The sequence below is a fragment of the Sebastes umbrosus genome, chromosome 16 (assembly GCF_015220745.1).
Source record: "Sebastes umbrosus isolate fSebUmb1 chromosome 16, fSebUmb1.pri, whole genome shotgun sequence".
Lineage (NCBI taxonomy): Eukaryota > Metazoa > Chordata > Actinopteri > Perciformes > Sebastidae > Sebastes > Sebastes umbrosus.
Window position 1 is genome coordinate 3,483,767 of NC_051284.1, and position 16,520 is coordinate 3,500,286.

General features: G+C 43.1%; 2 protein-coding genes across 2 annotated transcripts in view; both read right to left on the reverse strand.

Moving 5' to 3' along the window:
- The window catches only part of LOC119474418, an 813,351-nt gene that overhangs the window by 80,315 nt on the left and 716,516 nt on the right, over positions 1-16,520 (reverse strand). The window lies entirely within an intron of this gene.
- LOC119504364 (transcription regulator protein BACH2-like) overlaps positions 1,339-16,520 on the reverse strand; it is a 65,471-nt gene continuing 50,289 nt past the window's right edge. The window contains exons 4-5 of the mRNA XM_037796447.1: positions 4,549-4,755; positions 1,339-2,829 (exon numbers count right to left, since the gene is read on the reverse strand). Of these exons, the coding sequence (XP_037652375.1) occupies positions 2,386-2,829; positions 4,549-4,755 (651 nt within the window). The 3' untranslated portion in view covers positions 1,339-2,385. The remainder of the gene's footprint in view (positions 2,830-4,548; positions 4,756-16,520) is intronic.

Sequence of the window (16,520 nt, forward strand, 5' to 3'; positions counted from 1 at the left end):
TTCCTAGAGTGAGGTGAAAAAAATGGATATCAATCTCATGTGTGTGTGTGTTAAGTACAGAGGTGGAGTCAGGACGTGGTCACCAAAAGTGAAAGATTACATCTGCCAACACCTCTGAAGCTTGCATCTCCTTTATTTAACATGCACACAAACAGAAAAGTAAAAATGACTGAATTTCTGATTTTAGTCAGCAAAAAACAGTGCAGTGACTGTGCACAGTCTTGTACCATGTACACATCATACTGTTAAGACTAATTCTAAGCAGCAGAGTTGAACAGAGTGACGCCCGGGCCAGACTGGTCAGCAGCGCGTGGCGGCTGCCTCAATGAACTGTTGCATCTCTCATGCGTGTGGTGTCCACACACGGTATATTGACATCATACCTGCAACATTACAACAGTTTCAACGTCTGTATCTGTAGAATATGTCACAGACATGAAAAAAGTAAAGATTTATTTTTAACTCAACACTTCCTGCTTCTGTTTCAAAATAAAAGCCCTCAAGCATTTTTTTTTCTGTGGACAGAATTCCTTCATTTGTTGACACAAGGCTTTTATTCTGAAATACTTACAGGACAGTGTTGTAGAAAATGCAGTGACCTGCATGGTCTTAGTTGTGGATTATTACTATTATTTACAAATTACCACACGTTTCTTAACCTTTTTCTGTCTTAAATAAATATGAATGACATTTCTAATTAAATTAAATGGCCATTATGAAAGGCAAAATCTATGTAGAAAGAAAGGGCTGGCAGCAGCAGCAGCAGCAGAAAAGTTGCCAGTGTGAACAACCCACGTATGAGAGACACAGCAATTAAATAAGGCAGCCGCTACGCGCTGCTGACGTTCCCAGTCTGGCCCGGGTGTACATAAATCCAATCCAATATTGATATTAATAAAATCAAGATAGCTAACTTTAAAATAAGCTATACACAGTTTGGTTCTGGTTTCACTAAAAACAATTCAACAAAGCAGCTTATTTAACTGACACTGCTTGAGCGCAGCATTGTCAGTGAGGTTGCCAGGTTGCGCCTTTCGTTTTTCTAACCCACTTTAGATGAAACCACTCCTACTTCCGTATGATGAAAGCCAAAGCCTCGGCACAGCGTCGACGGCTGCGTTGATGAATTTCTCAGACCACAAATGAGACAAGAATTAGCTAGCTAGCGCACCCCACAGTCCCTCCACCTTTCCGCCCCGCCGTTACTGCTACTTCGCCAGGAGGAGAGCGGACGGCAACTCCGGCGACGGACCTTCAGTTAGCGGCTGTAGCAACTCGAATTCAGCCAGCGCAATCCCCAGCGCGGGGGGGGGGGGGGGGGGGGGGGGCACAGCGGGCTGGTGGCTGCTAGTCTCCTAGCAGCTTGGAGTGAGGCAAATCAGCTCATTTTTTGTAACCAGTGTAGCATGAAAGAATGGTTGAATTAGCTAGCTATCTAGCTAACTAGCCAGCTGTTAAATGAGTAAATTTGAACAACTTAATGCTTCATCAACACGCTCTTGTCACAGCGCAGGAGAGCTCATAATTCCGCATAGCATCCAATCACAAGGACGCGTGGAGGCAACAACAACTACTAGCCAATCACAGCACAGTCAACACTGCGTCAGGCTTTTGTCATACAGAAGTGGGCATGGTTTCATCTACAGTGGGTTGGAAAAACAGTAAACACAGCCAGGTTTGACCCAAAACCAACTGTATCTGGTAGCTATAGCCAGAAATTCTGGATGGATGTAGAACTCTGCATGCTTTTTTTTTCACTGCTGATTTCCCTTGCGTCCAGCCTTTATGCTAAGCTAGGCTAACCACGTCATGACTCCAGCTTTGTACTTAACACACAAACATGAGATGGACAACCGTCTGAACATCTCACTCCCAGAAAGAACGGGAACGTGCATATTTACCAAAAATGTTGAACCACTGCTTTAGCGAACCAGATACTGAAAATTAAAACTGACTTAGAGGTCAAATATGAATTATTAAAATGATTTCTATTATTAAATTATGAATTCTGTTTTACTACAAATCAAATGTATGTACCGAAGTAATTATCAAGATTTGACAGGACTGTAAAGTAAAGTGCATGTTCATGTTAACAGGGACATTACTGAACATTCTGAGGAATTCCTGAGTTTAACCTCCCATGATGCACGAGAGAGGGAGGGAAGCTGACAGGAAGAAAAGTCAGGATGAGACAGAGAAAGAAAAAAGAAGAGAGAAAGCTGCCAGTGCTTTTGTTTTACCACCAGTCCAAAAATACCTGTTGAACAGTATTGCTGATAAGACAACGCTTGTGTCATCCATTACAAAAAAGAAAAAAAATACTTCAAATATCAAGGTATAGAGAAGTATGAGGGTGTCATAGACCAAACGGTTTGCCACCAGACTCTAAGTACAGTTCTGTCTCTTCTGTTCCTCTGTTGTACATTTCTCAGTCATTTCCTGACAGAAATCCACTGTTACAGTGGGGCTACATACCTCCTCTGTGGATCCCAGCACCAGTGGACACTCGGGGTTCTCCTGCCCCAGACCCGACACCTCCACCCCAGGATGCTGCCTGTCCTCCGCCCCCCCCTGACTGGGACCCACGTCGGACAGACATGCGGTATCGCTTTGTTGCGACACGGGTGACCTGGGCTGGGATGAGCCCCCGTCAGAAGAAGGCGATGGCGGGTTGGATGTGAGGTCGATGCTGGCGGAGATGGGAGGCGGCTGGGTGCCCTGCACCTCCCTGCACACTTGCTGGGAGAGGAAAGAGAGGTTCTGCCACAGCTCCGACATACAAACCTTCAGCTGGTTGCGCTCGCTCAGCAGCTTCTCCTTCTCGCACACCTGAGTTCATAAGACACAGCATCAGTTGTTCGTTCAAAGGTAAAATTCAATCTATGTCAGGTCGTGCTCAGATCGCTGCGTAAGTGATTCTGTGTTGACGCACGGTCGTCCGGCAAAAACGTTGACCCTGGCTCAACTTTTGGCCCGACGCAGTACGTCATCCAGACATGTTGCAGGTCACATACATGCAAGCGCACATTCCTGTTAGATTACTTTGCAATATGAACAAAGTATTTCTACTGTTTACCTTGCGACAAAAGACAAAATCATTGTCATTGTCTCTCAAACTGGACTTCCTGGATCGTATTTCATGTCTCACCAGTACCTTAAACCAGTGGTTCTCAACCTTTTTCGTGTCAAGGACCCCTTAATTGATACACATTAGGTCACAGACCTGTTTGTTGTTATGATTCAGACCCGAATTCGATAGTTGTCAACTACAGTTAAGGAATGCAAATGAACTATTCCCCATGTACACGCCGGTGGGGGACCCCGGACCTCTGGTTGAGAACCACCGCCTTAAACAACACGGCCACACCAACACATCCCCTTGTGTTTTTTAAAGCAGGACTGTTTTCAGTCTGAATACCCGCTAAATATTTAGCGAGCGACCACTAGTGGCTGTACACGTTAGTGCTCTCGTCTGTCTCTAGCAAAGGCAGAACTAGTGTGACGATGGTGTTAGGGATGCACCGATCCAATACTGATATCGGGCCGATACTGACTCAAATAGCTGGATTGGATTGCAATGGATTTCATTCAGAGTTTACGTCTGATTACAAGTGCGTGTACTGTGCTTCAGCAGCACGCCGGTAGACTGCCTAGCTGAGGGAGCTAGCAACAAACAGCTCTCAGCTGTTTGAAGGTATTTCACACTTGTTCTACGGCTACTTTATGTCTAAAATTGAATGCCCTGAATCGGGCTGATGTAGTCTGAACCGGGCATTACTAGTTCTTCTTTTAACCATAACAACAGAGGATCCCTAGTAGTTTATCAAAGTAGTTATTTTAACCCAAACTTTGACCTTTCCCTGACCCTAACCGAGTTGTTTTTTTTGGGTTGCACCTTACCGTTAACCAGTTTATATCTAAGACACTGGCCATTGACCTGTTAACATTTATGACGTTGTGTACATTTGTTTTTTGCACCTTACTCTTTGTTTTATTTGCACTCATTCCTACTTTGCACTGCAACTTTTGCACAACAATTTCCCTCGGGATAAATAAAGTTCTAACTTATCTCATAATAAACTGGAATGATCCTTTAACTCTTACTCCTCCAGACAGAAGCTGTTGACAGCTGAAACATTTGCACTTCCTGGTGGTTGTCAATAGCGGAAAAGGATGTAAATATCAGTCAGTGGGGAAACCCCCCATAATACCTGATTGTGTGATGTTGTGCTTCAACACAATGATGAGAACTGGTTAACAACAATCAGTTGTGGCTCATCAATGGGATTGAGGAGCTACAGTTCGTCTCCATGGCCACCAGAGGGTGTGCTACATCACCTAAAAAGCACTCTATTGACCATACAACAGCCAAAGTACTGAAGCTGCTGAGGACCTGTTACATGACTTATATATTATCTGATATTTGATCTGTCTGTCATGCACCTGTGAGACCCAGTAGGTTGCTGTTGTGTTTGATTGGAATGTGTGTGAATATCTGTGTGTGTGTGTGTGTGTGTGTGTGTGTGTGTGTGTGTGTGATGATCATACCAGTTTGCGGATCTCGCCCTCCAGGTTCTGGATGCAGTCCAGCTTCCTCTTGCGACAGCGCTGGGCGGCGATGCGGTTTTTGCTGCGGCGGCGGATGTCGTGGATGAACTCCAGCTGCTCTGAGGTCAGCTTGTGCATCTTGATGAGGATCTGGAAGTCGTTGCGTGGCAGGTTGGTGATCTGGTCCACGGGGAAGGGCAGCTTCACCTGAAAAGGAACAATTTTCATTTCATAGGATTATTCTAATTTCTCAACTAAAATGAATCACTTTACATACTCAGGTGAGCTCTGAACTCTTATGAGGGCTGTGATATGTGATTAAAAGCTCCAAAAAAAGCTAAAAAAGTGGACCTTGAGTTCAGATTATTACAGTCAAACTTTGCGGGGTCAAGAATGAACTTTCAGGGTAAAAAGAAAAGGAAGAAGTTCGATTCGTTCTACAATCTCTGAGTGTTTTCTGACTGGCCAGATGCCAAAATATAGATGAGAGAACCGTGAGTAGGATCGCAGCTACAGTTACACTTTGCATGTGTCATACCCCATAGGATGACCAGGTGTCCCACTATACGAGGGACTGCACAGCATTTTTATCCCTTGTCCCGCGTCCCACATATTGAGACAATGTCCTCACATTTCATTTTTAAAAAAAAAAAAAATCTGGCTTTTATCCAAATGCTGTGAAGAAAGCAGGGAGGGCTGTCATCATCACGGCGCTGTGTTTGCTGTCAAACTGAGCACACATGGGTCAAGTGCAGGTTAACCTTTCATCGTCTTTGCTCACCGCTAAATCACAAGCTCTGCAGATTTAGGCGGAATATGATGGAAACTGCCACCAAGAAAACGAAGAGCAGCTACATCAAAGACTGTGAAACTACTACTATAAGTATTTATAAGCCGGTGGAAGGTGAGGTTCTTTGTGAAATTTGATAGTTATTTTTCAATTTCACACGGGGGGAATACGCCATGAAGCGACACAGTTCATGTGAGTCTCACAAGAAGCGTGCGGCTCAAAAAGAGATGTGCCGATCTCTGGATGCATTCGGGCAAAGCATAGAGATGTTACAAGATAAGGAGGCAGAATATAAATGTTTATTATTTAAGTTAGATAGACGTTATATCAAAATTGTAGACTACCTCTCAGCCTTGGTAACGTGTCCCACATTGTCCCACACGGACATACTGGTCACCCTAGCTCAAGACCAAAAGGACCCTGTGTCCCAGCCTCTTTCAACAAGCCTTGGTACCACCCTAATGGTACGTGTCCACCGGGGCGTTTTTTTTATTGTGAGGGGACGCGCCGCTTCCCAGCATTGGACGCTTGGTGGGCTGCCACTAGACAACACACTCGGCACCTGATTAGACGAACGCTTTCCCTCCGTGGGCTGCTGCTCCAAGCTTTCAAACCGGGAACAGTATGGAGGCTCGTTTGGAAACTTTCTACTCTTATTTCACGAAAATAGTTCACCAAAATGTGTTTCTGAGAACATTTGAGGCGAGAAATAATCCATGCAGTTGATGAATCTGTCTTTATTTATGATCGACAACGTTGATTTTAAAAGATTCTCGGGAGTTTGGAGAGACGGCGAGTCGCGTCAGACGCCCGTGATTTGCATATAGTATCGCGAATCGCTCGAATTGCGACGCCACGCTACCGGAATGCATTGCACGGCTGCTTACATAGACAATGAATGGGAAGCGTGGAAAGGACGGGATCCTGTGGACACATACCATGAGGGTCTGTCAGGTAGAAGGCAAGCACGTCCCACGCATTATGCACACATTATACTTAGCCCTGAATACCACTTCAAAATTAGTATGAGTGTGCATCGAGTGCGCGTTAAGTGTATCCCACAATTCAACACCAGTCCAGGGCTGCGGTCAAAAGTCTTTTTTTGCTTAGGATGGTAATATTTAGGTCGGTATGGTAATATCTTTCATCGGTTGTCCACGGTTAAGGTCAGATGATCCTTTATTATATGTTGATGTAGAGTGTTCCAGCAGCAGAAGGACCTGCAGTATCTCTCGCTCACACACCGCGGGTGAAGCAGTCTGTCACTGAAGGAGCTGTTTAACAACGTACGGGGCAAATATGCACCTTTTGTAGTCCATCTTCTGAACATTGTAGTTCCATCACAGCAGAACCGCGTCACTAACATCCACCGCCGCATGACATTTTCCATCGAGGTCAAGGAAAAGTGGTCAGGTAAAAAAAAGTCAAGTCTGACAGCCTTTTCCAGCTGCCTTTTAAGAATTTACAGGAAGTCACAGGACAAGGGACGTCCTGTTAGATCGGATCTGTAGACTTAGGATTTATTTATATTTGTTTGTAAATCTATGTGGAAATGTGTGTCTATCTGGCTTTGGATTCTGTCCTTTATTATTTTTATGTCCGCCTTGTAAAGCACTTTGTAATGAGCACTTGTGTTGATAAGTGCTTATAAAAAATAACCATTACTATAATAATAATAATAATAATAATAATGATTGTTATTTTAATTATCAACCACACAACATTTATGCTTGTTTACAGATGAAACCTTCATTGCACAACATGAGACTAACGCTAAATATTACAATTACACAGAAAGTTGTGACTTTCTACAACATGTGGTGTGTGCTGTCAAAACTAAGAGCCAATCAGCTCTTTGATCAGGCGCGAGCCAACTATTCCCATCATGCCCTGGGCTCTGTCAGTCGGTGGAAAGCAAAAACTGCAGCCACCTCAATCTCATGAGGTTATCGTTGCCCACGTGTGCATGACGTCAGAGCAAGTCGGACACAAATCTAACCGGTATGCATCGGCGGTGATCGCTTCGGTGCAGGCCTTTCTCATCTCCAACGAGCCTATTAAGACATACGTGTTTGACTTTTTCGACCACAGCCCAGTTGTAGGAGTGAAAGCACCTTTAAACAGGTCTAAGGGCCGACGGTAATCAACAGACAGGAAGAAGTTTATATAACATGTTGGATTCAGCCTGATGATTATTATTTATGTCCAAACATTACTCAAACATGGCACAACATCAGGGCAGGGTCTCTGTAGATACAGACACCACCACCACACTTCCAGTGGGTCAGGAGTGATGATCGAGAGGGATTATTTATGTATGAGATATATACATTGTTGGAAACGTCCGGCTCATTATTCCTTTAAGTAAAGCGTCTGAGCAATCCACACAGCTGGCATTCAGTAATGCGAGTACAGAAATCACCAGATGGAGGTCAATGTGGTGTAACATTCACTAGGTGTCAGTGTGATGCTGTGTATTGATCCCAGCAGCTCTGACACAAAGAGAACACAGGCTGAGCTCTTTGTTTCACAGTCAGCAGCTCTTTTTGCTCCCAATTGTGCACAATTTTAAATGTATGAACACTTTCTTATGTACTTATCATTCATTCAGATGGATTCATACCATTTTCTTTTTGTATGTATCAATTCATGTTGTCATTCACTAATTTTTTATTATTCTCTCTTTCTTCCCAGTTGTGTCTTATCAGTTACTCACTGGTGTGTTGCCATAGCTGTGGCTGTCTAAAGCTGAATTCTTACTTTTTAAATATTGCTCCGTTAAAGTGTTGCTGAGTGAACACTCTGTACTTCGTGTTACATTGCAGTAGTGTAACATCAGAACAGTCTGCTACAGCAGCCCGTGCTGCCAGCATTTCACCATGACATCATTCACTGCTCTGACAACAGAGGAAAGAGAGGCAAGTGCCTGTGTGTGTGTGTGTGTGTGTGTGTGTGTGTGTGTGTGTGTGTGTGCATGTGCGTGTGCGTGTGCGTGTGTGTGTGTGTGTGTGCGTGCGTGGTGTGTTTAGGTGCTGCCTGTCCTTTACTATATAGACATCTATATATAGCTCCATGACTCTCAGCAGTCACATAATAAGGTTGGAATGACAAAGTGAGCCTTGGATGGTCATAAATCCCCTCACCAATCTCTCTCTCTGGTGTTCTGGTTTCCATTTCTAACTCTGTGTTGTGAGACGCTCATTCCATCACTTGCTGGCGAGGGCTGTCAAAGTGAGCGCATTAATAATAACGGGTTAGCGCAAATTTGTTTTAACGGCACTAATTTCTATAATGCATTAACGCAACTTGCAATTTTTAGGTTGTAGCGGGCTCAGTTTTAAAGTAGAGTGAAGATGCTGGTATCTTATGAAACTAGAAAAACCTAATGAATTCACTGGTACCAACCATGTCATACTAGTTTGTAGTGAATGAGGTTAAATAACGCTCCAAACGGTCATGACCATTTTCAAAGAGGTCCTTTGACCTCTGACCTCAAAGTATTAAGTGAATGTAAATGGGTTCTATGGGCAACCACGAGTCTCCCCTTTACAGACATGCCCACTTTATGATAATCACATGCAGTTTGGGGGCAAGTCATAGTCAAGTCAGCACACTGACACACTGACAGCTGTTGTTGCCTGTTGGGCTGCAGTTTGCCATGATATGATTTGAGTGTATTTTTTATGCTAAATGCAGTACCTGTGAGGGTTTCTGGATCAATATCAGTCATTGTTTTGTGTTGTTAATTGATTTCCAATAATAAATATATACATACATTTGCATAAAGCAGCATATTTGTCCACTCCCATGTTGATAAGAATATTAAATACTTGACAAATATTCCTTAAAGGTTAATTTTGAACAGATAAAAAAAAATTGTGATTAATCGCGATTAACTATAGTCAATCATGCGATTAATCACGATTAAATATTTTAATCGATTGACAGCCCTAATAATTATACTAAATGTAAAAATGACTGTTGACTGACCACCCTCAGACCTACAGAAGATTAGGGCTATATAATGTTCTGAGGTCAAACACTGAGTGCATTTACATTAGCACTAGATTCCCAGTTTTGAGTGTTATCCTGTTTCAGATCATATTCGGGATATGGCATTTCAACACCTTCTCACTCCCAACTCGTCAAATACCGCCGCTTGGTCAGTGGCCCTAAGCTTCAAACTCGTTACATGCGTAGTGTCTTTACAGGATTAACTTTGTTTAGTTTTACTTACACAACAAAAGATCGTGGTTTGGGTTAAAATAAGTATGTTTCTTACGCATAATAATTAAATATAGAGTTGTAAAACCTGGATATTCATACCCCTGTAGCCTATACATGATCATAGCAGTATCCAGGTTCCTAATCATCTACCTGCAGGTGTGTCGTCCTCACACATCTCAGCCGCTATGTTCTGTAATCTGTACCAACAAAGAATGTTCAGACGATTCAAATCGAGTTCTGCTGCCTGTCTACAGCAGCGTTCGCTATTATCACAATAATTAATTCCCATTTTTGGATCAAAGCGTGAAAAAAAAAACCCATCTCCTCACCAATCAATGTTCCTGTAAGGAAAATCTGAGTCACCTTTCCTACAGAATCCCAGTCTGGAAAAAAAATACTGCATCCATATTATACTGCCAAGAAATAATCTATTATGTTGGAAATATAGTAAATGTTTGCACTACAAGCAGCATCGGAGGCTTTTAACAAATAGGTAGGTAGGTTGTAGTAGTGTCCAACCCGTCACGCTTGGTCAGTGGCCCTCGAGGCACCCTTTAGCGTCGGCTTTCAACCATGTTACCAATGTAAACCCATCCGTGTCATTATTAAATGCTCAGAGCAACTGACGTAGTTTAAAGAGCTAAAAAGTCTGAGAAGGGTGTTTGTTTGACGGGTCAAACAAACACAGGACTTTCACTGTTCGTGTCCCGTGTGAAACCAAGTCAACGTTGACTTATTTCACTGCAGTTTTGTTACATAACTCGCGTACTTTACTAATGCCAGTCACGTAACAAACTTACTTACACTGATCAGCCATAACATCATGACCACTGACAGATGAAGTGAATAACATTGATTATCTCGTTACCATGGCACCTGGCAGTGGGGGGGATATATCAGACAGCAAGTGAATATTTTGTCCTTGAAGTTGATGTGTTGGAAGCAGAAAAAACGGGCCAGCGTAAGGATGTGAGCGACTTTGACGAGGGCCAAATAGTGCTGACAAGACGACTGGGTCAGAGCATCTCCAGAACTGCAGCTCTTGTGGGATGTTCCCGGTCTGCAGTGGTCAGGACCTACCAAAAGTGGTCCAAGGAAGGAGAACCAGTAAACCGGCGACAGGGTCAGACCCGAGGCTCATTGATGCACGTGGAGCGAAGGCTGGCCCGTGTTGTCTGATCCAATAGAAGAGCTACTGGAGCTCAAACTGCTGAAAAAGTTAATGCTGGTTCCGATAGAAAGGTGTCAGAACACACAGTGAGGAGCAGTTTGTTGCGTATGGGGCTGCGTAGCCGCAGACCGGTCAGGGTGCACCGTGCTGACCCGTGTCCACCACTAAAAGCGCCTACAATGGGCACGTCGTGAGCATCAGAACTGGACCACGGAGCGATGGAAGAAGGTGGCCCGGTCTGATGAATCACGCTTTCTTTTACATCATGTGGATGGCAACGAGTTGGAGGTGTTGACTCGGCCACCAAATTCTCCAGATCTCAATCCGATGGAGCATCTGTGGGATGTTCTGGACAAACAAGTCCGATCCACGGAGGCCCCACCTCGCAACTTCCAGGACTTAAAGGATCTGCTACTGACGGCTTAGTGCCAGATACCACAGCAGACCTTCAGAGGTCTAGTGGAGTCCACGCCTCGACGGGTCAGGGCTGTTTTTGGCGGTAAAGGGGGACCTACTCAATATTAGGCAGGTGGTCATAATGTTACGGCTGATCGGTGTATTTTACTTAACAATCGTACATATTTTACTTATTTGAAACACAATGTTTTCCCAAGCCTAACCAAGTGGTTTTCTTGCGTAAGTAAACCTACGTTGGAAGTTTATTTTGAAAATACGCTGTATGTATGTAATGAGCGGAAACTGACACGCCACCCGATACGTCCAAAACTGACGCTAGAGAGGTACCTGGAGCATCATAGTTGCGTGCCTTTGCCTTTCTAGGCTACTTAAAAATCAAAATCTGAACGGTATATTTAATCCTATAAAATATTATCACACTCATTCATAGTTTTTTTTTCGTATTTTAAAATGTGTATTTTGGTGGTCTGTTGATTTGTAGATTTTGTATCTTTTACCCAGCAAGGAACAGTTTCAGCCAATCACATATTAAACACCCTGCTCTGGATCTGTGGATGTTGCATGTGATTCGCTGTTACATATAACCCCAACCCTCCCCCCCCCGGCCAGAAAACTCAAACAAAGCCTGTCTCCATAATTATTTATATTTAAATAGTATTATCTGATTAGTCAGTTGATTGTTAAATAATCAGTAGAATACCTCGTTAAGACAATATATGAAGAATTACTTACTTAATACTTAAGGAGGGGAAAAAAAAGAAAAACGTCAGAATGCAAAGTGGGGTGGAGAGGGTCTACGTGGGCTGGCCTAATTGGAGAGGGCAGATCTGGGGTCAGGAGTAGCAGATGGTGGAGGGAATGTGGCCAGGACACCTTTCCACCTGCCTACAGGGCACCCTAGGGTGTGTGTGTGTGTCCACTCTATGGGCGAGACAACTGGGTCAGGGCAAAGAAGTGGGACAGACCCTACACACATACAGTACATATACAGGAGTGATGTATGATGCAAGTATGCACACACACCTCTCTAAAACATTATAACCTTCATGAACGTAGGATCTAGACTACATTCATTTTCGCCAGGTTGACTCATTAAACTACCAACTGGGTGTATTTAGACTACCAGCATTCAAATAGCCCCACTTTTCATTTATTTAAATAATGATGTTTAAGGTATTTAGATGGTTCTTTTATTGAAAGCAAGTAGTTGAATTGGCAAAACATCAAGAACTACAAAAAACAATTAACACTCATCATTTTAATAACTTTTCATCTTCAAGGTCTTAAGATGGTCCTGACCAAATTTCAAGTCGATCAGATCAAATCTGTAGGAGGAGTTCGTTAAAGTACGCGGCCTATAAAACGCTAAAAATGACATGAAATCCAATATGGCCGACTTCTGGGTGGGCGGAGCTAATGAAATCCAATGAGGAATATGTTTCAAATGATGAGTGGGATATGCATACCAAATTTCATGAATATCGGATCAACTTTAGATTTCGACGCGTTAGGGGGCGCTATAGAGCCCGCTGGCGACGCCCGTTCCCAATCACTACAGAACATTGCAATTTTCGCCACTCCCGACGCATGTTCCAATTTTGGTGAGTTTTGGGGATGGCTAAGGTCGTCAAAAACGCGTTCTTGCAGCAGAAAAATAATAATACCGACAAAAACAATAGGTTCCTTGCACTTCGTGCCAGGACACCGTTGGGTCCTGGCACTTTCGTGCTCGGGCCCTAATGATGAGTAATCCAGAACAACAAAGTGTTGTTGTTGATTAGCATGAATATATTGTTGAATTTATTAAATTAAAGCGATGGTAATCTGCATTATGAAATGACACCAGGAGTTTATCCACCCTAGCTTTTTTTGGGTATTCGTAACAAATATGTTCCTAAAATGAATTAGGTAACATGACTGCCTCCGCTACAACTGAAATAACCCCATGTGTTTTAGGAGAGTAGGAAAGCTGTATAGCATTACAAGTTCACGATGACGCAACGTTTGTGGGGTTTAACGTCATCTTTAACTCCTTTTTTTTTATGTTGGCAACCACATCATTTTAACAGTAAACATGTGAAGCTCAATAGGTCTCTATGTGTGATTGTCTTTGTTTTGTAGTAATCTCCCTTGTAAGACATCCCAGAACTGGGAGGCTGATGGTCGCTTAAAAAGCAGGATGACTTGACTCAGATTAGTGAACACACAAAACAACTAGAATGGCACTCGGAGAGCGCAGACCTCCGCCAAGGTGCCTGACTTTAAAAACAGATCACAGCTCACAGCTGGCGGTACCATGAGGTGGTCAGCTTGTTATTAACACTGTGTGTTTCCGTGTAACGTATCGGCGGATGCCTCTCTCATTCAGCAGCCTTGTTATGTCTGTATAACGTTACACTACGTTGTCGCTCATCCTGTCATTTACCGCTTTTTTCTTTCTCACCGCGGACGGCCGGTAGTTCCCGTACACACATCCACCTCTGCTCGAGGAAAGAGGCGGGGTCGCGCGTCATCATCAACGTGTCGTCAGCTACACTGCGCATGTGTTATACCCTGTGGTCATAATGCTCAGGCTGATCGGAATCCTTAAAAATATTCCTGAATCCAGATCATGATCCGGACCGCCACCAAAATCTAATGGATTGTTCATCCTTTTGGAGTAATCCTGCTAACAGACAAACAAATAAACCAACAAACCAACAAACCAACGCCGATGAAAACATAACCTCCTTCCTAGGCCTTCGGCCGTGGCGGAGGTAATTAGGATATAATCACATACCAACATGAATATAAGCAGCAGATGGAGCATTTTGAAGATGTTAGAGCGACAGAAATGGCTTGTGGGTCAAAAATAGTTCCACACAGTACAAGAAACACACAGTTATAATTGTTAGGAGAGCAGCAACTGCAATAAATAGAGTGTGTCTGTAGTTGTGACCCCTGATCCAGTATGTCTATTCAGAATAGCTGAGCATCTTATGGTACATCAACCTCTGCAACACATTATCACTGACTCATCCAAAGGCCAGAGGCCACACCTACTTAGATCTAATAGATGGCTGCACAAGCCACCAGGAAGTGCGCCGGTCTGTTGATCCCAACTTTCGTAGCGGTCAAACGGCGGTACTGCAACTTCCGTGTCAGTCACGTGATGCCATTGGGCCCAAAAAGACTTTTTCCCATAGACTTACATTGGGAAAGAGACGTCTGTAACTCAGCGGATACATTTTTTTGAGGTAAATCAGCTCCCCAGTATGAACACTTGAATAATCCTAATTTAAATCATTAGGTCCTAAAAGTTGTAAAACGCACTAATAGCTGAATCCAGAGTTATTTCCCTTCCTCCGTTCATGTGAATGACACCCAGACCGAGGCTGGAGCGCCAAGCAGTGACGACGGCGTGACGTTGGGACCCCGTGACCGAGTCATGTGATCAAGCGGACGCTTGAGTCTAGCCGTTTAGGCTTCATACGCCACTGAGCAGCTTTCATAGGAATGACCGGAGCCCCGCCTCCAACGCTGTATCCAGTTCTCCTAATACAACCATGGAGCTCCAGGGATGATGTATTTTTGTAGGCCAACCATGAAGTCAGCATCGCCATGGTTCCCTCCACTAACAGCCAATGGGATTGTTCAATTGAGTTTTGGATTATTGCAGAAAATAAACTCTGTGGTAAACACGTTTATGATACTTACACGTTTTGTTCAGCAAGATAATCTCCACTAATGAACACCACTTTTATGATTTTTTAAGTGTAAACGCAATCTCCAGAAGTAAAAAGCTAAAGTTAGGCTGTAAACGAACTACACCACGGTCACATGAACGCGGGTATAAACACAACGAGACTGTAAAGGAGGACGAGTCGGCGTGATGACATTTAGTACTGTCTCATTTAGCCACTTGTTAACAACCGCCTTTTTTAAGATACATAAAAGCTACAAAATTCATTAGTGGGGTATTTATTGATGAATTTTATATCGTAGAAGAAAACGTTAAAATCTCTTCAGCTTGTGTTAACCACAGACCTGATTTCAGGCATCTAACTAAAAACCCATTGATTTCCAGACGAGGGAACAGGAAGTGTTAAAATGCTAACTCAATTCCAGGTTTTAGGACTCATTCCTGTAGCACTCTATAAAGCTAATATCATGCGTGTGTGTGTGTGTGTGTGTGTGTGTGTGTGTGTGTGAGAGCGCGCTCCAGTATAAAACTCATCTCACATCTCACCAGATATTGCATGTGCATCACCATGGCAACCATACAGCTCTTTTCACTCCACGGAGTAGGCCTATGTGTTGGAAGTGTTTGCGTAATTTCTCCTGAGAGGGAAAAATATCTAAGAATAGTCCCAGCTGTAAATCACACCTAGAAATGCTTTAAAAAAAAAAATCAATGCTACATGCTACTAGCACAGGAATATATGCTCTTAAAGTTTAGGTTAATAAGAGGCCACTTATTGCTTAGAGGTGGTTGATACTCAATATGCGAATTGAAAACATTGGCAGCAGTACAGGGATTTACTTACAGGGCTTATGGCAACGTCAGTAAATGTCTTGGCTGGGGATGCCATATATATATACATATGAATGGATAGAGGAGAGTGTCAGTGTTTCAGGGATATAGGAACCATTTTGATTGGGACATTCTGAGTTTTAAGACCTTTACACTTTGGGGGCGTTTTTTTTGGGCCAATTAATTTGATATCGAGATGCACACGTCAATATATTTTTTAAATTTTCATACAGAATGTGAATATTACAAGGCAAGAAAAACACCAGATTTTGTTTTCGGAACAAGGTTGATTTTTCTGAGCTTTCGCAACCCGAATAAAGGCATCAAACAATCATGTTATGCAGACCGGACATATTTAAAATGTAGTGTAGCCAAGGGGTTATGAGTTTATAATAAAGAAAATTATTAAACAACATTACGGAAGCTCCGTAGTCCAAACCAAGACCATAAACTTTATTTACTCCTTTCAACCTTGAAAAAGGCAGCGCAGACCAGATACACTCCTTCTGTTATTCCCTTTCACAATAAAAGCCCTAGACATATACACTGGGTAGCTGTTTACCAGAGGGAACTCAAATTCACTCAGAGCATTTCACTAAAAGGAAACTCAATGAAATAGCTTACACGGACTACAGATATAATAGATTACACGGCTTTGTCGAATACTCGATTCTGACTGGTCATTCACGGCGTTCTACGGTCTGTTATTTCTTTATAGCAGACCGTTGCTATGTATAACAGACCGTTGCTATGGATATAGTTCTGATGTCGGACTCTGGCGGACCATTTTTTATGTCAAACTATTGATTTCTTCAGTAAGTAGCCGTGTGATAAGTGTGATAATGTACAGCTAG